The 25,179-nt window shown below is 42.1% G+C and overlaps 2 protein-coding genes across 2 annotated transcripts in view; one reads left to right on the top strand and one right to left on the bottom strand.

Annotated features, from left to right (window-relative positions):
- CAPRIN2 (caprin family member 2) overlaps positions 1 to 15,928 on the bottom strand; it is a 46,557-nt gene extending 30,629 nt beyond the window's left edge. The window contains exons 1-4 of the mRNA XM_081082706.1: positions 15,744 to 15,928; positions 14,314 to 14,576; positions 12,056 to 12,118; positions 1,800 to 1,886 (exon numbers count right to left, since the gene is read on the bottom strand). Of these exons, the coding sequence (XP_080938832.1) occupies positions 1,800 to 1,886; positions 12,056 to 12,118; positions 14,314 to 14,562 (399 nt within the window). The 5' untranslated portion in view covers positions 14,563 to 14,576; positions 15,744 to 15,928. The remainder of the gene's footprint in view (positions 1 to 1,799; positions 1,887 to 12,055; positions 12,119 to 14,313; positions 14,577 to 15,743) is intronic.
- Positions 15,929 to 17,739: 1,811 nt separating this feature from the next.
- Positions 17,740 to 17,895, top strand: LOC308514284 (large ribosomal subunit protein eL39-like; the record flags this gene model as incomplete). The annotated part of the gene is made up of 1 exon (XM_081084373.1): positions 17,740 to 17,895. One exon carries the CDS (start codon positions 17,740 to 17,742, stop codon positions 17,893 to 17,895), a length of 156 nt encoding a protein of 51 aa, XP_080940499.1.
- Positions 17,896 to 25,179: the final 7,284 nt, after the last annotated feature.

Here is a 25,179-nt window from a genome sequence, read left to right as displayed (position 1 = left end):
ACCTATTGTGCAAATAAGGAAAAATAATCTCACACATAACAAAATCTGGTGGCTTGGAAGCTACCTCTAGACCATGGCAGTGGAAAAACATGTGAATATACAGGTACCATATCTATGGCATAAAATAAAGAAAACAGTTTTTAAGAGTGAAAAATATTAGAGCTCTACCTTCACTCTACCACTTCCTGGACACATGACTTTGAAGAAGTTCCTTTTGTTCTGAGCCTCAGATTCCTTATCTGAAAAATGGGGGCTAATTACATCTACTTCCTGGGTTGCTGTAAAAACAAGTGGATTTTTGTAGGTGCCTGGCACATGGAAAGTGTTTTTTAAAAAAGATTTATATCTTAAAACAAAAAAACATATATTGAAAAAATGAAGTCCTATATGGAAAATTAAAATTTGATAGGGTCTGAGTAGAGTGTCAATGGAGAATTTTTAAGTTTTAAAAGTATACTTCCAACCATCCAAACAGAAGGTAGATATGAATGATCTTTTTAGAGTAAAATGGACCAAAACTAAATAAACTTAACCTATTTGGGGGTGGGGGTGTAATGGAGAATTGATCATACAAGAAAACAAATTGACTTAAAAGTATTGTATCTAAAACAGACTATAAATATTTAATAACTGTGGAATTAACAGTAAGTACTAAAATAAAGTGACTCATGAGTAACAACGAATTAAAATATGTTGTGATTAATAAAAAGAGCTATCATCTTAGGCTTACATTAACAGAAATATCCAGACAACAGAAGGTGGTGGCTCTACACTAGTCTATTTTAGATTTACACACTACCTCTGAGAGTTAATGAAGGCAGACATCCAGAAGAGAGCAACTCCGGACTATGTTACAAGGATTAAGATGGTAGATATCTTCAGCCTAGAAAATATGCTTTGGGGTTTTGGCAGGGTTTTTTTGTTGTTGTTGGTTTTTTGTTTTTTTTTTTTTTTTTGGAGGGGCAAGGTATACCAGTGGTTGATGCCAGAGGAATGGAGAAGAGAATTTCAGTTCACTGTACAAGAAGAAAATAACCAAAAAGTAGAAGACACTATCTTATGAGGTATGCTACCCAACACAGAAATGAATTTACAAAAAAATTTGTTGTTAGAACAAGATCTTTCAAGGGCCTTCTAAGATTCTAAAACAGTGAAGAATACTTCATTAATGAATGCTTAAGATTTCACATTAATTACCGATTCAATTTGCCAGAGATTTAAGTTTAAATCGTCAACATAGAGAACCTAACAGGTGAGACCAGACTAATTCTAACATGAATCTTAAGTCTTTCTGGTAATAACTGCCCTGGTCTCCAGAAGAGTCTCCTAATTCCATGTTTCCTAATACATTACATAATGCTGACCTTAAAAGTCTATCATGTATAAGTGTACAGGCCTATATGCTAAAGTATATTTAATAAATGTACCCATAAACATAGTTTTTATTCCCTTCTCAGTGATTTCCTTGATTCCACAGTGAAATAATACACATTAATTAGATAACTAATACTTTATTCACAATGTCTCATATCCAGACATCATTTGTGTTCTCTGGAGCAGCGGTCGCCAACCTTTCGGACCTCACAGACCACCAGTGATCCATGGACCACCGGTTGGCAACCGCTGCTCTGGAGGCTCCAGAAATCTGCAAACACGAGTTCTGGAGTAGCTATGCTCAACCCCCATCCACAATAAAATATCAGCAGGAATGAGATGGATGGTAACCAAGTGTCATCAGCAGACCCTGACATTTTCTTCCAGATCAGTGGTGGAACTGGTTTTAAGGAAAGCATACTCACATCTTGGCTCAGCCCTGAGAAGGTTTTCTGAAGCTCCTTGGCAAATTCTAAGTTATGCAGCACTTCTTCATATTTCTCAACTGCTTCCTACCAAATAGGAGAAGAAAACACCAATTCTGTGAACTTCTGAGTACTCATATGTCAAAGTAAGTGCTCCTTAAAAACGTAGGAGGAGATTTAGGACTTTATGGATTAGACATTTACTATATCTAATTGAAAAAGTACAAAGAGTATTTAGAAGATATATAAAGTTAAATTTAAAAATTCGAATTTTATACTAGAAATCTGAGCCATAGTAATAATGTTGATGATATCTATAAAGTCAGAGAGGCCTTGGGTTTTTAAGAGCACTGAGCCAACAGGATTCCTGTCAATATTCATTTTACTACTCAAATATATTACACAAGTAGCAAAACTAGGATCACACAGATAAATAAGCAACTTTAAGAAATGTATATTATGGTAGAAGAGACTTGTAAACAATTACCTATGACAGGCAAAATTAAATAAGATTGTTACAGAAATACTGCAAATTAAGACACAATTCAATTTTTTAAAGGTTTCACAGATGAATAAAGATGATAATTAGAGGAGTAGGTTTTTCATAGGACTTAAACTTAAATCCATATGGAAAAACTAAGAGCCAGTATGAAACAGAACAAGAAATGTGTTCGACCAGAGAAAGATATATTACAAAGCCTCCATAATCAAAATAGCATAGTACTCCCTTTCTAGATATTTATCTAAAATAAATGAAGACATCATGTCCAGATAAAGACGTGTATGCAAATTTATATAGTAGCATTATTTATTATAGCCCAAAATAAAAATAATCCAAATATCCAGCAACTGGTAAATGAATAAACAAAAATGTGATATAAACCATACTAAGAAATACTTGTCAGCAATAATAAAAATTGAATTACTGATATAGGCTCTAACATGGATGAACCTTAAAAACATAATTCTAAGTCAAAGAAGCCAGATGTGAAAGAAATACCCAGAAAAGGTAAATTTATAGAGATAGAAAGCAAACAAGGGCACAAAAGGGAACTTGGAAGGGTTTATAAAAATGTTTTAACACTGGACTGTTGGGACAATTACATAGCTCTACAAATTTACTATGACTCATTGAATTCTACACTCACAATGGATTAATTTTCTGTTATGTATATGATACCTCAATAATGCTGTTTTTAAAAAAGTCTGATAATACTAAATCTTTATAAAGATATAGAGCAATAGGAACTCCAGTATTTGATTAAATGGTACAATAATTTTGGAAAACAGTTGGTCATTTTTACCTATGAAGTTCACTAAAGAGTCTGGCACCTGTGTCTCACTTCACATATATAAGATTCATCAAAGTAGCCCGGCCGCTGTTTCTAAATGGTTAGAGCATCAGCCCTTGCACCAAAGGGTCTTGGGTTTGATTCCTGGTAACGGGAGCATTCCTGGGTTGCAGGTTCAGTCCCCAGCCCTGGTTGGGGCGCCTGTGGGAGGCAGCCAATCAATGTGTCTCTCTCATATTGATGTTCTCTCTTTCTCTCATCTTCCTCCCTCCTTTCCTCCCTCCTTCCTCCCTGCCTTCCCACTCTCTCCTCTCTAAAAACCCGTGGTCCAAAGTTGAGCTCTGCATCCCACCATTCCAAAACATTCTTCTTTCCTAGTATTTCCAAGCCCAATACATAAAAGGTTTTGTCATCTATCCAACTGTTCAAGAACTTGCAAACCACGCTTGGCTCGTTCCTCTACTCATACATCCAGTTACCAAGCTATGTTGATTTTACCTCTCAAATCCCACTACTTTACTCAAACCCCTCTGCCACCACCTAGGAAACAGCTCTCATAAATCTCTGACTTAAACTACAGCCAACCCTTATCTGGTCTCCTTACATCCATCTTTACCATCTCCAAAACTTTCTTCACATAGAAAAGGAAAATTTTCAACTACAACATTAAAGATCCTTATAGTTATTCTCTGCTTCAAACACATCGATAATATTTCTGATGCCCTTAGGAAAAAAACAGTCTTTAAATGCCATAAAAGGATCTGCATAATGTGTCTTTCCTCGTCCAGGCTCATCCTTCCATCCATGTTGGCCTTCTTAGAAAGCCCTTTGTAAAGACATTATTTTCCTTCTCGGACCTTTACACATGTTAGCATTTGCCTGCACTGCTCTTTCTTTCTCCACTTTAACTGGCTAAGTAAGCCCTATTCAATTTTTAGGTGTTAACTAAAGCACTTCTTTTTTCAAAGAAGCTGTCCTCAACTCTCCAGACTAGGTTAGATTCCAGATTACACTCTACTGTCATTCTGTACTTTACCTTCACATCCACCACATGTATATTTGCTTATTTCGGGCCTCTCTTCCCCATCACATTATATCTATAAGGACAAGCATCAAATTTGTCCCTTAGGAATTACAACCCTAGCAATAAGCACAGTATCTCCCAGAGTAGGTACTTAATATATTTTTGTTGAATAAATAAAAAGTAGTTCAGAACATGATCTCAGACAGCCTCAAATATGCTAAAAATTCTGAACAGAATTTAAACTTTTCAGTAGACTCATATTGAGATTTCTTGAGACTGAGATTTCTGTTTCAAGAAAAGAACACTAGGAGAAGTAGAGCTGGTGAATTAGAACAGAAGGTCTCAAGACAAGGAGATTAATTAGGAAGCTTATATAACATTTAGGTGGCTTACCTTGACTAGGCCAATAGCAGTGAGACTATAGAAAAGATTCCACATTACTTAATGAGCTTAGCGTTATGCATTAAATATAAAGTAGGGTCAGAGTTTAGCAATAAGGGATGGGCACCAAATCCTAATTCTTTAACAATAAAAACTTTGGTGGAAATGAAAGCATCAAGTACCTCTCTCTTTTTGCTCAAGCATTTACTTGAATCTTGGTTCTCCACTTCAAATCCAGACAAAAACCAAAATCGATACTAAAGTTACAAATGGGACTCTAGAAAACATCATTAAGACATTCTTCTTACTATTTCAAAGGAGAAATCTAGGCTTGTGTGCAATCCTAGTGAAATCTTAGCAGTCTATAGCTTAGTCTTTATAGGTTTACTTAAGAGTTATATTATCAAAAGAGGTTACAACAGCCATGCAGATTATAGGAAGCTTTCCTTACTATATTACAAAAATTGTTGGATTAGAGGATTACAAACTAAAATTATAACATTTCTAGCCAAAAATATTGAAACTACAGTATCAAACCCATAATACACAGTGAAAGCAATACTTGAAGGAAAATTTACAGCCTTAAATACCAATCAGTGGGGGGGAAGAAAATGAATTAAGCACTCAACTCAGAAAATGAAGCAAATAAACCAAGATAAAAGGAAAAGAGAAAAATAAAATAAGTCTAAAATCTGGCTTAATTTTTTTTTTTATTGCTTAAAGTAATACAAAGGGTATTACATATGTGTCCATTTCCCCGCCCCTCCCCACCCCCCCCCGCCCTAGACAGTCCCCTAGCCTCCCCTATCCCCCAGTGTCTTATGTCCATTGGTTGTGCTTATATGCATTAAAATCTGGCTTAATTTTTTTAAACCACTAACTTAAGAGTGAACTGAGGGAAAACAACTACACAAAAAATTAGAAACAAACACAAAGTAACACAGAAACATAATTTTATTTTATTTTGATTTTTATGATTCAATTTTTGTTGTTGTTTACTCATCTTTATTTTTTTAAAGGTATGACTTTTTATTCATTTTTTAAATGTCTTTATTGTTGAAATTATTACATATGTCCCTTTTCCCCCATTGCCCTCTCCCCACCCCAGAATTTTACTTATGTTTTTATTACTTTGCCCCAGTCTTTGCAAATAAATTTTTGAAACTGAATGAAATAAGTAAATTTCAAGGAAAGTTTGGAAAAGTTGACTCCAAAAAAAATCTAAACATAACAATTTCCAAAGAAAAAGTAGAGAATATTACCAAAAAAAAAAAAAACAAAAAAAACTCAAGCCCCATGCCCACCCCCCAAAAAACAGGCTCAGATAGTTTCACAGAACAATTCAACCAAACTGTGAAGACCATGCATTGTGGAAACACTGACCTGATATTAAAAAGGGCGGATAAATAGGTAGAACACAGCGGATTTTTATGGCAGGGATATTTTGTACAATACTATAAGGGTGGGATACATGCCTTCATACATTTCCCCAAACCCATAGAAAGTACACCACCAAGAATGAACCCGAAACGTAAACTATGGGCTGGGAGTGATGATGATGTGTAAACATAGGTTGGCTTTGTGGGTTATTGTTTTTTAATCTTTATTGTTGAAAGTATTACAGATGTCCCCCTTTTTTTCCCCATTGACCTCCTCCACACTGCACCCCCCAGGCCTTTACCACACTGTCTGTGTCCATGGGATATGCATATATGCATAGAAGTTCTTTGGTTAATCTCTCCCCACCCACCCTCCAACCCCCACCTTCCCTCTGAATTTTTTTTAATGTTTTTTATTGATTTTTAGAGAGGGAGGGAGGGAGGGGAGTGAGAGAGAGAGAAACATCGATGTGAGAGAGAAACATGGATTGCTTGCCTCCTATAAGTGCCCTGACCAGGGATTGAACCCACAACCTGGCATATGCCCTGACCGGGAATCAAACCGACGAATGTTTTGGTGCACGAGATGACACTCAACCAATTGAGCCACACTGGCCAGGGCATAAACATAGGTTTAATTGTAATAAATTATAATGATAATAAATGCACCACTCTAGTAATGAAATGTTGATAGTGAAGGAGGTTGTGCAAACATGGAATAATGGGTATATGAATTTCTCTATACTTTCTAATCAATTTTATTATGAACCTGTAACTGCTCAAAAAATAGTCTATTTTTTTTTAAGGAAGAAGCAAAAATAAAGGCCCCCTAAGTATTTATATTAAACTAAGTTATATAGAAAATGGAAAAAGAGAAGGCAGGAAGAAGAATATGTGTTCGTTTATAGAGGCTTAAAGGAACTCTGAACAGATATATAAGAATCTATTAGCAATCATTATTTTGTAAAATGAAAACTGAACAGAGGAAAGACAGGGTGAATAAAAACTGTATCTTCTTTAATCTTTCCTAATTTCTGGGCTATGTAAATTAGTACCAATTTTAAAACCTAAACTTAGAGCTTCTTAATACTACACTATTGACAGCTATTTTCTGAGAGGTCAGATTATAGGTTTTTCTTCTTCTGACTTAAATGCATTTTCTAAATACCTTAAATATACAATGCTTGTATGAGATGTTATTTCTCAAAAGTAACACAAGCCATATGCTTAATCACATCTAGAAACCTAATATTCAATCATCTTATATTTAGTAAATTTATCCTATATAATAAAAGAGAAACATGTAAACTGACTGTCCCTCCACTATGCTCACCAGCCAATCAGGAGTGAGTATGCAAATTAACCTGCATACACAGGCGCTGGGCAGAGAGCAGAGCGGGAGAGCGGGAGAGCCAATGGAGAGTGGAGCAGCTTGGGGAAATTGGCTCCCCAAGCCACCAGATGGAGAGCAGAGAGGGAGAGCTGGCGGCTTGGAGGACTTGGCAGAGTGGGAGGCCGTGGGACAGAGACAGAGCAGGAAAGGAAAACCAAGATCACAGGGAGCACCAGGAATTCTGGGAATAGTAGTTTTGGTGGCAGCCCCAGGACTGGAAGCAGAAGCCCAGAGCACGGGGAGCACCAGGAATGCTGGGAATCGTAGTTCTGGTGGCAGACGGATCTCCTAGACCAGTGATGGTGAACCTATGACACGCATGTCAGAGGTGACATGCAAACTCATTGTTTTGGTTGATTTTTCTTTGTTAAATGGCATTTAAATATATAAAATAAATATCAAAAATATAAATCTTTGTTCTACTATGGTTGCAAATATCAAAAAATTTCTATATGTGACATGGCAGCAGAGTTAAGTTAGGGTTTTCCAAAACGCTGACACGCCGATCTCAAAAGGTTCGCCATCACTGTCCTAGACACTAGAGCAAAGTGGGCCTGGAGCAAGTTACTGTTGCGGTGGGGGATGGAGGGAAAGCAAAGGTGAGAGACGTAAGTAAAATCAGAGTGTCTAGGAAAAATTAAAGGGAAGATATCCTAAAACTTCGAGGAAATCTCCACCAATGAAGCAAAGAAAAAAAAAAATGCCTCCATTATTCTGTGAGCAATAAACCAAACTGAGTTGGGGTCTCAGACAATTCACTCATATGATTGCAAAGACAGACAGAAACTCCCGGATTGGAGAGGGCTCCCCTGAGGGCTCCCAGATTGAAGAGGGTGCAGATCGGACTGAGGGACCCCCACACCCCCCAGTGCACGAATGTCGTGCACCGGGCCTCTAGTCTTTAATAATAAAAGGGTAATATGCTAATTAGACCGATGTCTTCCAGATGTCATTCTGGACATCCTTCCTGACCAAGCCAGGGCCAGAGGGAAGCCAGCCCGGGTCCCAGGTGCCTGTGGGCTGCCCGAGGGAAGCCAGCCCATGTCCTGTGTGCCTGCCAGCGGCCGAAGGGTGGAAGCCCAGGTTCCGGGTGCCGGAGGGAAGCTGGTGCCAGCAGCTGGGGGAAGGAAGGCCTACTCTTGCACGGATTTCCACGTGTCGGGTCTCTGGTATGTAATAACTCACATGCTTACATGCCTACTATATACTGCACACTATTCTAAGTACTAGGAAAACAGCAGTGAACAAAATTTCTAATGGAAATTACACTGCAAGGGAAGGACAGACAGACAAAATTTTACAGCTTGTCAGAGAAGTGCTTCTATGAAGAAAATTTAAGAAATGAAAGTAGCGAAGGAACGTGAATGGGAAAACAGAGGTATTGTGTTGTCAAGACAGGCTTACTGGATGACCTTCCGACCAAAAGCAGGAGGAGGGTGGGAACTGAGCTCCCATCCTTAGCCCCGATATTTGGACATCTGGGGGGCGGGGGGTGATATCTCAGGCAGAAGGAACAACACATGCAAAAGCCCTGAGGCAGATGGGTGCCTGGGATGTTTGAGGAACAGCAAGAAGGCCAGTGGAACTGGGTTGACGGTAACAAGGGAGAGAAGGATAGGAAAGGCAGCAGATGTAAAAGGAAGCAGGGAGCCTATTTTATAGGGCTTTGCAGGCCACAGTAAGGACACGCTGCCACCCTGATGGGAACCAATGGGGACTTTTGAGCAGAGGAATGACCATCTGACCTGCATGTGAACGGGATTACTGAGGCTACGATATTGAGAATAGACTTGGAGAGGGCAGGACAGAAAAACCTGTGAGGAAGCTATTACAGTAATGCAGATGAAAGATGATGTGTGTCGAGTAAGACTCCCTCCACGTTCTGCGTGGAGTAGGGTTCGGTATCTGAAAGAGGAGCCGCACAACAAATGAGAGAAAAAGACACGAGATAATTTTGCAATATTGGGGGACCAGGCGGGCAAGTCCCGAAGGACTTCCTCTGTGCTCAGGCTGCTCCAATCTTTTATTGATCTGGAGTAGCCCTTAGGGTAAGGAGGTTTCAATGACACACAGATCAGCAGACAATTTCCAGGAATAGACAAAGTATCTGATTAGCCCATCAATAGATTTCTGGGAGTATCTGATTAACAATCAAGAAGGATCTACATAAGTATCTAAGGAATTAAGGGAACTAAGGTGGGGATGCTTCAACTATTATTACCTAAATTAACTGAGTGGTTCCTAGATTAACTGGGTGGTGCACAGCCCTGACCTTTGCTAGGACTTTCAAGGGCTACTAGCTTTTGGGGGGTCTCTGTCTAAACTCAGCTAGTGAAGACAATGAATGGACTCCAGCAGATGTGATTTGGGCCAGGATAACAGAAGCAGAATTTATGAAAAATGGTCAGTTCCTAAATTTATTTTGAAGAACTGATCAAACTTGCTAATGGGCTAGATGTAAAATCCTACATAATAAAAGGCTAATACACAAATCGACCAAAAGGCAGAAGGACTGGTCGCTATGATATGCACTGACCACCAGGGGGCAGACGCTCAATGCAGGAGCTGCCCCCTGGTGGTCAGTGCACTCCCACAGGGGGAACACCACTCAGCCAGAAGCTGGGCTCACGACTGTTGAGCACAGCTGTGGTGGGGGGAGCCTCTCCTGTCTCTGTGGCAGCGCTAAGGATGTCCAACTGCCAGCGGCGCCTAAGCCATCACTCGGACATCCCCCAAAGGCTTCCAGACTGCAAGAGGGTGCAGGCTGGGCTGAGGGACCCCCCAAATGCATGAATCTCGTGCACCAGGCCTCTAGTATAAAGAGAAACATGAAAAATTCTCCAAGGTTTTCTGCCAACTCCATCCTTCTAGTCCAGTGATTCTCAACCTTCCTAATGCCGCGACCCTTTAATACAGTTCCTCATGTTGTGGTGACCCCCAACCATAAAATTATTTTCGTTGCTACTTCATAACTGTAATTTTGCTACTGTTATGAATCATAATGTAAATATCTGATATGCAGGATGTATTTAGGCAACCCCTGTGAAAGGGTCGTTCGACCCCCAAAGGGGTCGCAACCCACAGGTTGAGAACCGCTGTTCTAGTCCATCAAGCCATTAACTGATATAGCTAAGATAAAGGGGATAAAGGTTTTGGCGGGTAGGGTAAAATCTGATGTCAAATAAGCAACTGGACAAAGAAATCTAGAGTTCACAAAATTAATCTATTGGCAAATATAAAATTGGCAGTTGGCAGTATATTTCTCAAAAGAGAAATCAAAGTTAATATTATAGAACAAGTGGTTATAAAGATGGTAAGAATTATTGCGATTAAAGTTTTTCTGGCTGGAGCTCTGAAATATAGCAATGTCCTTGATATATTTTAAAGAGCTATCATGAGAACCACCATCCTTACCCCCCAATATTTCCCCCAAATCAACAATACTACCTTATCAGAACACTTTCTTTAAGGATATTTATACAAAGAAAAGGTTTATCACTCTAAACATTATTGAACACTAGAGGCCCCGGTGCAATAAATTTGTGTACTGGGCGGGGGGGGGGGGGGGGTTGTCCCTCAGCCCGGCCTGCACCCTCTTGCAGTCCGGAAGCCCTCAAGGGATATCCAACTGACAGCTTAGGCCCACTTCACATGGGGAGCAGGCCTAAGCCAGCAGTCGGACATCCTTAGTGCTGCTGCAGAGGCTTATGGCTGAGCGGCACTCCCCCTGTGGGAGCACAATGACCAGCAGGGGGCATATCCTGCATTGAACATCTGCCCCCCGGTGGTCAGTGCACGTCATAGTGACCTGTGGTTCCACTGTTCGGTCGATTTGCATATTAGCCTTTTATTATATAGGATACTATGACTACTTAAACAAAGCCATGTTGAGATGTTGGATGTCCAGCTAAGTCCTCTCACAAGCTATGTGAGCACATCATTGTCAGAGCTCACACAATTCAAATCTGCGCCTCAGCAAAACTATAATCTACTACATCACAAAAATTCAAGCCAGTGAATGAGGCAGGGGGTCCCGCGGGGGTGAGGCTGACGGAGTCCTATCGAAGCATGCCCGACTCCGGAGACAGGTTCAAGACGCAGTCTGAACTTTATTGTTTAAGTACAGGGATATATATAACTTTCTGGACCAATCAGAAGTTTACACCATCCTTAGGGCAACCAATGGTAGGAAAGTTAGGGTACTGTGTAGGGGCTCTAGGGGGCTTACTCAGGCGGGCGCTGCCACTTCCCGGTGTGCCGAGGAAGCTTGTATAGGCGGAGTGTGCTCACGCCATTGCATCCGCCACTGCACTGAGGTAAATCTCCTGAGCTCTTCCCACAAGTGAAGAAGAGTCAATGTGGCCAGGGGAAGTCCCTGAATACCAGTATCTATGACACACAACCAAAAATCTTCGTTGAGACGATAAAAGACAACAGATGTATAAGCTAGATCAAATAACTTTTAGATTAATTTGTCCCTTATTAGCCAGGAGATGTGATCAAGTCAAAAAGGTAAACATCAATGAAACATTTTTTTTATTTCCATATTGCAAAAAGTCTCCTCCTCTATATTAGATAAAACTTGCAATTACCAGGTATACCATGGACAAGTTAAACAACATTTTTAAAAATTATAGTCTAATATTTATAGTTAGGTTCAAAAAAAAAAGCCAGATTTCACTGATCTTTTTTGGCCTATCAAATATTTGGTCTCATCTAGTCTATCTACAGTTTTAATAAGAAAAGGAAACCAGTAAGTCTGACCAAATTATCATAAAATCACTTACCAATTGGTCTGGATTAAGTTGCTCTCCATTTTTCAGGCGATCCTTGTAATCTTCCAATTTGAGCTACAAAAGAGAAACTTGCATCTATTACAGTCTGATATAAAATTCTCAAGCAAATAAATACTAGACTTTGTTTCTTATGAAAACAGTTACTAAAGTAATCCATCAATCTGCAAAAGTATCATTTTACTACAAAGCACTCAGCAACTGAGTACATGAGTTCTAGTCAGGGGAAAAAATATCACAAACAAATGAACATTTGTCTGGTATTACAAAAGTAATAAAATGGTTTTTTTTCTCTTAATAGCCTCTCTACATGTTTAGACTACAAAGACTTAACTAGTTAATCATATTCCCTTAACCAACTGGTGCCCAATCAGGGCAACATGTCCCCCAGGGATATCTGGCAATGTCTGGACATACTTTTGGTTATCACAACTTGGGGAATGGCAGACAGGTGGAGCATGCTACTGGCATTTTGTGGGTAGACACCAGAGATGTTGCTAAACATCCTACAATTCATAGGACAGCCCCACACAACAAAGTTTTATCCAGCCTCAAAAGTCATCAGTGCTGACCCTAGCTGGTTTGGCTCAGTGGATGGAGCATCAGCCTGTGGACTGAAGGGTCCCAGGTTCGATTTCAATCAGGGGCACATGCCCAGGTTATGGGCTCAATCCCCAGAGTGGGGTGTGCAGGAGGCAGTTGATCAATGATTCTCTCTCATCATGGATGTTTCTATCTCTCTCCCTCTCCCTTCCCCTTTGAAATCAATAAAAAAAATATTTTTTTTAAAAAAAAGTCAATAGTGCTGAGGCTGAGAAACCCTACTCGAACCTCATGCTTAAACCGTTAGTCACCTGTTGAGTTTTGTGGCATTTGTTGGATAAAAAACTTCCTAATGGAAGTACAGAAATGTAAAAGATTTCTTTTCTAGCATCAATAGTAGCCTCAAACTGAAGCTATTTTTATATTAAATTTGATATTTAAGTAAACACACAACAAATAAATTGCATTTATTGTCCCCATGAAAATTACATGGCCCATGATGGTATTCTGAAAGAACATTTAGACTCCTCCGCATTGGGCTTTACAGCTTTAAAATGTTTTCTCAGAAGCTTGAAACAAAAGCTTTGGTATTGTCAGATAGGTATTCAAAGAGATAGTATCATGAAGCCAGAGAGGATAAGTATACCTACACACATAGTTCCTCCATCAGTAGATCCTGCTTTGAATAGGTCCTGCCCTGACTAGTTTCCAACAGTGGCAGGGAATTTGTGCTGACCGAGGCACACTCACCTTATCACTCTGGTGATCAACTCTATGCATTCAAAAGACAACTGGCAAGAGCTAGCGCTACAGAGAAGCTACTCATAACTGGCCCTTCTTCACTATGTTCCTGGGTATATTTTTTAAAATTTAAAAAAAAAAAAAAACATTTTTAGAAGGAAAAGAAACAGTCAATCAGACTTTTTTTAAAAAAAATCTCTTCTCACTCCTCCATTACAAACAACTTTCCTAAGGTTTAACTAGGTCTTGGCATAAAAATATTGAAGCGTTCCTAGGTTGGAGGGTGAATGACTCACCTTATCATCACGAGCAAAGAGAATCGTGACACAACAAAGCAACGTGCAGCACTGTTCCACAGGCTACATGACTCAGGAAATGAGGACTGATGTGGAGATCTTTACATCAGCATCTACTGTAACCTTAGGCTGAGTATAACCTCAGAGTCCCTTTGCAAGGCTCTCTACAATGCTTCCACCCATCAATCTTAAAGGATCAGCTGGCAACCCAGAAATTAGTGCTGAAACATTTTCTGGCTCCACCATCATTAAAGCTTCCAATGACTGCAGCATCTATACTGCAATATCAACTGCTGCAGAAAGTCACACGGGAAACGAGCTAAAAAAAATCAGGCAATCTCTGAAAAGAAACATTACTACTACACTCAAGGAATTAACCTGACTTAAAGTAGCTAGCTCTTCAAACATTTCAACAGTAGCATGCATAAATGCTACTATGAAGAATATTTGTATTCAGTCATGCTGACAAATCAAACAGAACATGTTTATATATCCAATATTTAGCCTGCTTGTATGTTTTCAGCCAGCTAAATCCCAAGGTTAGTTAAATCTCTGGGAAGTAATCTATGAGCCCTGATAAAAAGCCAAAATGTCAGTTCCTTAACCCTTACCTAAAATGGTGCATATGCCTATATGCCTGGCTAGGAGAAAGGGAAGAAAAAAAAAAGTTACCTTCTTTTTCTCGATGTTTCTAATTTTGTGTTTAAGGCATATGAGTCCATTGTCAATGTAGGTCTCATATGCTTGAGAAGGAGAAGCCGCGGACCGGAGAGGAGACTGCAAGGGGCTCAGGGCCCGCTGGCTTTCCCCAAGGCTGTGGTTCACTTGGGGCTTGGCCGACTTCATAGTCCCCTCCCTTCCCTCCTCCGAATGGCCTGAAGGTGACTGGTAACCAAAATGCGATGAAGAGAACTGCACCATTGAAACAGCTGATCCTGAAGGAGGGAAGGGGGAAAAGTTCAGTATCAGAGTAAATTAGGACTAGAGGGGCCCATCCGGGGTTCCCCTTCCGGGAAACAGACCCACTCCCTCGAAATTCTCCTCCACAGAAGCGAGCTCAGCGCCCAGGGATGCTTCTGAGGCCGCGCCTCCATCTCCCTGCGCGCAAGGCAATCCGCGCCAAGGACTAGCACCTTTACCAGGCAAGACCGACAACACGGGAATGTTTCCAGAAACTCCGTTTTCCACACACGAGGAAGGACTGCTGCTCAAGCAATGGCTGCAGAGCTTTCTCATGACAGCAGTCTGCATTCTGAAGAATGTCTATGGTCCGCTGATGACACAAAGAAAATAAGCTTTCCCCTCTTTACACTATCCCTCACCACCAGCCTGAAGCCCAATCATTGACAACAACAGAAAGAAAGAAAGAAAGAAAGAAAGAAAGAAAGAAAGAAAGAAAGAAAGAAAGAAAGGAAGGAAGGAAGGAAGGAAGGAAGGAAGGAAGGAAGGAGAAAGAAAAGAACTAAAAAAACAAAACAAACAAACCAGAACACAATTTTTTCAGAACTCTCACTAACTGAAAAGTAGCTTCTTGAGCGAGGCTAACTTCCCTTTGCTCTGGGGCCAGCAAGGCAAGTCCGTCGCCACTGCACGTTTGTAGCGAGGAACTTACTCTCTCGGGCTACCAGCGCCCTAAGTTGGTTTTCTGTTTTGTTGAAACTAACCCATAACTACACCCAACCACTGGCTAAGGGGTCATCTTGGGGAGCCTGACACGGCCCCGGTGAGTGGCCTTCGCACACGCCTCGTCCCGCGCATCGGAGGTGTCCCTCCCACCCCCTCAGGAGCATCCCCAAACTAAGGGCAAGACCAGCCCCATGCGTGTCCGCGCTGATCCCCGCCTCCACCCGCCGCCACTAGGCGCCCCGGGGACACCGACCCCCGCCCTTCCCCCAGCCCTCGGGACGCCCAGGCACCAGCCCCGGCCACTTCTGCCGGCGCCCCAGAGGAGGCGCACCCCGAGAAAAACCCAGGACCACCGCCGGGAGGGCCCCGCCCGGGGGATGCCGAGCCGCCCCCTACCTCCCCGCGGCCGGGGCCGCCCAGCCCTGCCCACCCTGCCAGGCCAGCCGCCTCCTCCAGCCGCCGCAGCCCGGCTTCACCTCCGCAGGCCGCTGCGGGTGCCGCAGCCCGGGCCGGCCTCCGAAGTCGGGCGGGAGCCAGGAGAGCTCCGTCGGCGGACCGGCGCCACCCGCCCCGGCGTCTGCTCCCGGCTCCCTCCTCTCGGCTCCCGGGCCAGCTGGCGGCGTCTACGGCGCCCGGCGCTCGCCGACTCAGCGCTCCCTCCCAGGCCGGCGCGCTGAGCCGCGCGTGGCTTATATAGGCGCGCCCTCCCGCCCCCGCCCCCCACGCGCCCGCGCGCGCAGCCCCGTGCGGTCCGACACCGCCCCCTCCCGTGCCCCCGCCGCGGCCGCGGCAGCAGCAGCAGCCTGGCCCCGGGGGCGTTTGTTCCAGGTCCAGCCGAGGCGGGAACGCGATCGCGAGTGGGCGCGGTCTCCCCGCGTTTGCGCAGGTTTGAGGGCGCGAGGTAGAGCCGGTATGAAACCCAGAGCCGACCCGCCGTAGACCCCCAAGGTCCTGCGGGACCTTGCTGATTGCAAACCGGAATCATTGCATGTGCGACCTTGAACAGGTGATTTCGATCATTCGGTAAAGGCCACAGGCCCTTTGCGGAATTGCCAGTTAAACGGAGCTGGAGCCTCTGGTGGTGTAGGTGGGCACTCTTGAAATGCAAGGGTGCCTTTGCCCCCACCTCTGACCCCCCCCCCCCCACCCCCCACCCCCATCAGTCCATCCTTGACAGTAGAATGGGGAAAAGCCACGTGTCCAAAGAAAAGTCTCAGCCTCTAAGAGCAGAACGCCCCAATATTGCCATAAACGCGGAGGGGGAGGCCGTTTTATTTGCTGCTTTGAAACAGAGGAATTGGCACTCAGAGAAAAAAAACTGATAGAAATCTTGGTAAGGTTGCATAAAATTAAGAGAAAAGGCTGGAAATACATCAGTGTTTCTAAAGGAAGGGATGGTGTTTCTCATACCGAATGAATAAGAGGAGGAGGGAGGCAGTACCACCCAGCAATACTTGGGCCCCAATATGTGTCCAGCTATGACACCAAATAGAATTGTTTTGGTTCTGTCCCTGAGACTGATAAAAATTATTTAGACTGGCAAGAGAATAACAGAGAAAACTCAGAACTATAATCAAGGAAACAAAGGTCCAAGTTTCAAAAGTGTTGGCTGAGCCCACACAAAAATCATCACGATGTTTAACATTTCTTGATAGAGTATTTTTCCCGTGATTATCTGTGTTCGTTTCAGTCCCTAGTGATATAATGTACCTTAATGTTGCATTTTTGCTTTGAATCTCTGAATCCCAGATGTGTCCTTGAGGGCCAGGCAAATATTAGATTGTTGATTTGTTTCATTGTTTATAACCAGAGAAAGAAGTGAAGATACTGAGAATGAGGGCAGGAAAACTGTACTCTCACCCTTGAGGAAAATCAAAACAGTGGGCATAGCTTTAAAAAAAAAAAAATGTGAAGGACAACTTTCTCATCGATAAGCCCAAAGTCACAGCACAGGTTATACCTATTGTAGCCTGATTTAATAATGACTCTAAAGAAGGTATTTCAGTTATATTAATCATGAAATGTTTGCCTTCTGATTGACCCAAAAAAACTACCCCTTGGTTCATATAGATCTAGCCATAGACCCTAAATATTCCACTACATAGAATAATTCTGAATAAATCTATACAGATGTATTTCCAAACATAGATTCAGAAAATGAATCAAGAAAGAATGCAAAAGCATGCCTGGCCAGTGTGACTCAGTGATTGAGCATCAACCCTTGAACCAAGAGGTGCCCCAAATGATCCATGTTCTGATCAGGGCAGGTGCCCTGGTTATGGGCTGGATCCCCAGTAGGGGGCGTGCAGGAGGCAGCCAAACAATGTTTCTCTCTCATCGATGTTTCTATCTCTCCTTCTCTCTCGCTTCCTCTCTCTCTCTAAAAAATCAATAAAAACATATTTTTTTAAAAAAAAGAAAGAATGCACCTTTCACCGCCATCGAGGTGCACGCGTTCACTTCTCCTTCACCATGTCTTCCCAGAAGACTTTCAGGATCATGAGGTACCTGGCCAAGAAACAAAAGCAGAATCGGCCCATTCCCCAATGGATTTGGATGAAAACTGGTAATAAAATCAGGTACAACTCGAAGAGGAGACATTGGAGAAGAACCAAACTGGACCTATGAGAAATCACACATGAGAGATGACTCACATGCTGTATCCCGGTTGCCTACACCCTTAAGTGATTGAAAAGATGCTACTGTCTGGACAGTTGGGGCATTTTAATTAGAAGATTAATGAACTTGTGATTTTGCTCTGTTGATTTTTTTCCCCTGAAATAGGTTGGTTCAGTAATAAATGTGTGAGATCTTTAAAAAAAAAAGAAAGAAAGAAAGAATGCAAAAGCAAAAATAATTAAATTTCAAGCTCAATACGGTGAAGTCTGTATAAGCATAGCATAACATTTGTAGGAGATTGTGTCTCAGTAGATAATGTTGCTCTCCTTCCCCTTGTAACCATCCCCACAAAACTGAGGAAATCAAGGACTTTCTGCTCGCAGCCAAGCAAAAGGATGCCAAATCTGTTGAGATTAAGAAAAACAAGAATAATGTGAAGTTTAAAGCTGAATGCAGCAGGTCCTTTTATACCTTGGTCATCACAGAAAAGGAGAAGGCTGAGGAACTGAAGCATCCCTCCCTCTCTTCTCTCCCCACATCCCCCCAGGCAGTGAAGGAGCTGAGATGGGTCAGGCACGTTGCTTTGCACTATATCTCACACACACACACACACACACACACACACACACACCTTTTTATTTTAAAAAGCTGACAATGTCCTCTTTTTTCTTAAAAATAATTACTCATTTAATTTTAAAAGTACTTTTGAGTTAGATAAACATGCTTTTCCATGTTGCTTATATAGACCAATTTTTTCTTTCTAAGAATCTGATAAATTTAAAGTAGCGATTATTGTCCAGCCAGTGTGGCTCAGTAGTTAAGTGTCAACCTATGAACTAGGAGGTCATGGTTCAATTCCTGGTCAGGGCATATGCTAGGGCCATCGGCTCACTCCCCAGTGTGGGGTGTGCAGGAGGCAGCAGATCAATGGAAGCCTCATCATTGATGTTTCTCTCTAAATAACAAGGTGACATCTGCCCTGCTATATAATATGGTAAAATAGCAAATGAGAAAGTAGCACTAACTATGTATTTATTTCATGTACTAAATTACTTAATGCTCATGACCACTATGTATTAGTTACTATTGTTATCCCCATTTTATAGGAAAATAAATTAAGACTCACAGAGGTTAAATAATATCCCTATAGTCATACAGCTATTATGTGACGCCTATTGTTGTGTTTGTTGTTGTTGTTGTCTTATACACATGGCTTTTAAAAAACATCCATTCTGTCTTTGTAAATGCAACAGCTTTTTATCACTTTGAGACCACAAGTTATAGGTCTTCATTTTTCTGATCCCTCTATGTCTCCGTTTCCTTCAAAGCCTGTTATCTCTATGTTTTCCATGCCAAAGACTTTCCCCAAATGCCTGGCAAATCTTGCTTATTCATTTATATTTAAGAGTGAGGCACTGAAACCTAGTAAGAAGCCCTGTGTGTAGACTTGATTGCAGAATGATTGGGCAGCGGCCCAGCCCTTCCCTAGGAGACGCCTCCCACATCTCTGGGTGTTTTCCTGGGTGGTCATTTTCCCCGGGGAGAGATCTGCCTCCGTTCCTTGCCTCGGTGGGTGGCAACCTGGTTGCCAGCATTCTGGGAGCCACGTGAGGGACAGAGGCTCAGAATCTCACTTGGCGAGATATCGACTTCCACTTAATCCCCCACTTTCTGCAGCGCTCCCTGCCTTCTCCCTGTGCCTGACCTCGGAGTCCCTCAATTCAGCGCCCTCCCATGTTCCTCTGGCCTGTGGTGAGGAAAGCGATACAGGGCCCAACTTCTTCATTTACAGGATTTCAACCCATCTTTCTGGTTTCAGTCCGCCTTTAGCGATAACTGGCACCGCAATTCCTGAGATTCCCCAGTGCTCTAAAGCAGGGTTTTACTTCTTGGCTTCCTGTTTGGCAAGCAGTATGGTTTCAGCTTTCCCTGGTCTGCTCCATCAGTTAGCAACTGCCCATCTGCTATTTGGCTTCCAAAATTGATTGACATCTCTCAACGGCTCTTGTACTCTCTACTGTTGTCTGACCTCATGTTCTCTTCTTCCTCAGAGCTTTATGTTTCATCCCTGAATGAGACTCTGGGTGGAGATTCAAGAAAAAGCCGGGCTAAATGCAAGTATCCAGTCTGCCAGGTGGAGTGAGAAGCCTGGGCTTTGGCCTCGCTGCTGTGCTGCCTCTGTGCAGACGCCTGCATGCCTGTCCTCCACACACATGATTGTCCACGCCCCTAGGAAAATAAAACTAAATTAAAAAGTTCCCACACTCCTCAGGAAAGATGAAATGTTCCGTAGTTATGGCAACAAGGAATCACCAGAACCAGTTCTAAACTGGTTTGATGTATCAATGACAGCTTGCCTCGGTTTAATGAATCAGTGGCAACTTGCCTAAGGGAACACACTTCTGAAAGTCAGCCAATGCGCATCCTTCTCGTCTAAACAACCAGGTTTCCACAGCCGACCTCAACCCACTGCTGCCTCTGAACGTCCACCAACCGCTCCCCCAGCTCCGTACTTCCCAAATGCTAAGTAATCAGCTCCCTGCTCTCCTGGGGGAGACTGTGCTCCGGCTAAGTATTAAATTCCGCTTTTTGTAGAAGTATGGAGTGCTGGTCTTTCCCTTTGACAGAGCTCAGAACTACCACCTGTCTGGTGCATGGGAGAGACTCAGTGGGCAGAGCAGGGGAGGTGCCAGGGCAACTGCGCCTGAAATAAAAGGGCCTGGGCTGTTTGCCCGAGTGAGCCCTGTGCCAAGGTGCAAAGCAGGTTCGTACGACATTCACTCATCAGTCCAAATTTATGGGCACCTGAGAGATGAGGGATGTAGGTATCCGCTTGCAGAAGCATGTTCCCTGCCACTTTTGATTCTGTATGGTTAACGGTATGTCACCTAAATGATGACTAGGTTTTAGTCCTGGCCGGTTTGGCTCAGTGGATAGAGCGTCAGCCTAAGGACTGAAAGGTCCTAGGTTCGATTCCAGCCAGGGGCACATGCCCAGGTTGCGGGCTCAGTCCCCAGTAGGGGGGCATGCAGGAGGCAGGAAATCAATGATTCTCTCTCATCATTGATGTTTCTATCTCTCTCTCCCTCTCCCTTCCTCTCTGAAATCAATAAAAGTATTTTTTAATAAAACACAAAAAACAGTGACTAGGTTTGGGTTTGTTTGTTTGTTTGTTGGTTTTAGTACACTGTATTTTCAACCATGTTTTCTTTATCCTAAATTAAAGAAGGAAGGGAGAATCCTCCCTCAACAGAGATCACATTTTCAGTGGCCAAACTGATTCTAACAAATGCTATACAAAGAATACCCTCTACGGAACCCAGTTTATTGCAGGTGGAAACAATCCAAATGCTCATCAATGGAAACATGCTGAAGCATATTGTGGCACATACATATAATGGAATATAATGTAGTCATATAAAGTCAGGGAGTACGGATGCATGCTACACCTCGGATGAAATCTGCAAACATTATGCTAAGAAAAAAGCAGAGACAAAAGGTCTGCTTGAGTGAGGGATTCCTTTTTTTATGATATATCCAGAATAGGCACACCCACAGAGGCAAAAAGCTTAGTAGTGGTTATCAGGGGATGAGAGGAGGGAACGGTGAGTACTTAATGATGGATGTTTTTCTAGGGTGATAAAAAAGCATTGAAGTGCCCTAACCGGTTTGGCTCAGTGGATAGAGCATTGGCCTGCGGACTGAAAGATCCCAGGTTTGATTCCAGTCAAGGGCATGTATCTTGGTTGCAGGCACATCCCCAGTGGGGGGTGTGCAGGAGGCAGCTGATCGATGTTTCTAACTCTCTATCCCTCTCCCTTCCTCTCCATAAAAAAATCAATAAAATATATATTTTTTTAAAAAAGCATTAAAGCTAGAGAGAAGTGGTAGTTACACGACATTGTGAATACACTAAATGCCACTGACTTGTAGACTTTACAATGATTAATTCTGTTATATGTGAATTTCACCTTGATAAAAAAGAAATACATAACACAATACTACATATTGCCTTCTGCTTGGGAGATGTTACTTATGCAAACGTGTAAGCAGTTCGGATCTCATTTACTTATCTTAGCAATGAAACAGGGGTTTGGGTGCAATTTACAGCCAAACTTGCGGCATGAGCAAGTGTCTGTTTCAAAATGGGAAAGTGTTCTAACTCTTTTAATGACCTCTCTAGGGGCAAAAATTATGGGCTGTGGCAACACTGGGTTGTAATTCTAGTACTTGAGTGACACAGGGGAATAGGCCTGATGGGAGGGTTTTCTTCGACAGCAACATGAAATAACAAAAAAGAATGATTTCCGGATAAAGAACGATTTCTCTTAGATTTTTGGCAGAATTTACTTTGTTCTTATCTCGTTTTGCATATCTCCATATGCATGATTTGTCTTATAGAAGAAGAGACCGCGCACACCTTACCGGGTAAGGTACGTCAGGACTGATTTTCTGGGCTCCGTGATCTTTTCCCCCAGGTGGCATTAGACCCAGCCAGTGCTCTTCTGTTTCCAGCATTGCTCTTGTCCGGCACAGACACCCCCAAAGAAACCCTGCTAACCCTTTGAGGAGTGGAAGTTGGAGTTGTTTGCAGGGGTTTCCTGGTGTGTTCGTTAGTTTTTGCTGCATCCTAGACAACCCCAAAGCTCAATGGTTCAAAATAACACCCAGCCTTCAACCTGTGGATCAGCAGCTTGGGCTCCGTGGGCAATTCCTCTATGGCCCTACTCATGCCTTGGCAGTCAGCTGGTCTGCAGGGGGTTTGGCTGGTCCTCAGTGGCCTCACTTGCATGCCTGACAGGTAGCAGCTGGCTATGGGATAGGGCACCTCGGTCCTTCTCCAAACGTCTCTCATCTTCTGCCAGGCTAGCCCAGGCCTGCTCAGAGCTCACTTGGCATCACTTCAATCACATCCTTTTCAGCAAAGAGACTCATAAGACCAGCCCAGATTCAAGGGGTAGGGAAGAGATACTACCTCTTCGTAGTGGGAGATGAATTGTGACCATTTTTGCAATCTATCACAACTGCAGTCTCTGTTCCTGTTATAGTCACCCAGCACTCCCTATATTGTTGTCCCTAGACCCCCTCCCAGCTTTGCCAGCCTCCAGGCATGAGGCCCACTTGGTTACTGATTCTTTAAGATCACACACTTCCTTACTTTAGTCATGTTCTGGGTTACTAGTTCCCTCTCCCATAAGATTCCACATGCGTTCGGCCTCAGAAAATCCTCAGTGTCTGATCCACTGAGAATTGCTTTCTCTTTCTTTTTCTTTTCTAATTTTTTTTTTTAGCATGACACTGTGCACCTAGAGTAGTGTAACCATATGGTTTCTCATCTAAATTCGACGTTTGAGAATGAAATGGGGCACCGTGAATAATTATGTTGGCACAGCAGCATAAGCTGAGATGTCCCTGTCAAAGCCCCAGTGGTAAGAAACAATGTTCTTGGATCCGCCTTGCTTAGATTTGAATACCAGCTCTGACAATTATTTGTGTTACTAACAGTTTCCTCACCTATTCAAAGGAGATTACAATAGTACTTTCTTTATTGGGGTTTTGTGAGGTTTAAATTAGTTAACTTATATAAATACTTAACTTATTATTATATTACTAGCTGCCCAGTGCATGAAATTCGTGCATTGGTAGAATCCCTAGCGGCTGGCAGCAGCTGGCCAGGTACTCCCTCCCTTCCCCCGCCAGCCCCCCTCCTGCCCCCCCGCAAACTCCCGGAAGAACTCTTGGTCAAGGGGACAATTTGCATACTACGCTTTTATTATATAGGATTTGTAACCTCTGCCATGGATAGAGGGATTGCCATCTTCATTTAATGTTATATTTTACGCATGTGTTGTAAAATTATCTCAACATCTTTGTATCTTTCAGTGTGTGTTTTTAATTTTTCAATTGATTTTTTTTTTTGAGAGAGAGAGAAACATCTATTCCTTGTTCTACTTAGCTGTGCATTCATTGGTTGATTTTTGTATGTGCCCTGACTGGGAATTGAACCAGTGACCTCTTGGTACATAACCACTGAGCCACACTGACTGGGCTGTATCTATCAGTTTTAATGGCTATAATTTCATTGATAAATTTCTATAAATTACTTAAGATGTCCTGTATTATTAAATGTTTAGATAGTTTTTCATTTTCCGCTAATATAAATGATAAAACAAACTTTACTGTAGATAATTTTTGTAATAAATTATTTCCTTATATTAGTTCTAGAAGAAAAAAATGTTATACTAAAGAATATGAGTATTTTAAGAATATATTGTCAAATTGCTTTACCAAAGAATTACATTAATCAACACTTGTATTACCAACACCAGGAAGTGTTCACTTTAATACAACCTTACTAACATTGAGATTGTCAGTAAAAAATAAAATCTGTAAACTTGTTGTATTTGTTATGAACATATTCTAACAAACTTGTTTTCAGTGTCCCCAGCCTTCCCAACTTAAAACAAAAAATTAGAAGCAAGACACTGGAGGGTAGGGGAGGCCGGGGAAGGTCAAGGGGAGAAAAAAAAAAGGAGACATATGTAATACTCTTTATAAAAATAAATATTGTCAACCTCAAAAAAAAATTAGAAGCAAGGTAAGAATATTTTAAAAGATGCTTGGATATGTTTGAGGATAAGAGGAAAGACAAAAGTAAATAAATACAAGAAAAAAATCCTAGACATCCCAGATTATTTAATGGACAAACATGTTTTCAGACTTCAATAATCCATGATATTATTGTTTGTTGTAAGATATGGGTGAATGGAAAAATATCCTTGGGTGAGGATTAACAAAATAATAAAATCCTATATAATAAAAGCCTAATATTCCCTCTCCCTTCCTCTCTGAAATCAATAAAATTATATTTTTAAAAACAAAAACAGCCGTGACCGGTTTGACTCAGTGGATAGAGCCTCGACCTGCGGACTGAAAGGTCCCAGGTTCAATTCCGGTCAAGGGCATGTATCTTGGTTGCGGGCGCATCCCCAGTAGGGGGTGTGCAGGAGGCAGCTGATTGATATTTCTCTCTCATTGACGTTTCTAACTCTCTATCCCTCTCCTTTCCTCTCTGTAAAAAAATCAATAAAATATATTTTAAAACAAAAAACAAAAACAGATTCCTGGGAGCCTCATGCCAGAAGCTACCAAGGAGAATCTTCAGAAGAGGAACCAAAGGAATCTGTTGGTTTATTTGATAAAGCTCCCCCTGAGATCTTGGTGTTCAGCAGGTGTGGGGTCCACAGCCCCATATCACCCACAAATGTGCTGAGCACTAGTCAATGTCTCCTA

The sequence above is a fragment of the Myotis nattereri genome, assembly GCF_964212035.1.
Source record: "Myotis nattereri genome assembly, chromosome: 2".
NCBI classification, from domain to species: Eukaryota; Metazoa; Chordata; class Mammalia; order Chiroptera; family Vespertilionidae; genus Myotis; species Myotis nattereri.
The sequence above is the reverse complement of the archived record's forward strand: the minus strand, read 5'-3'. Positions and strand labels throughout refer to the sequence as shown.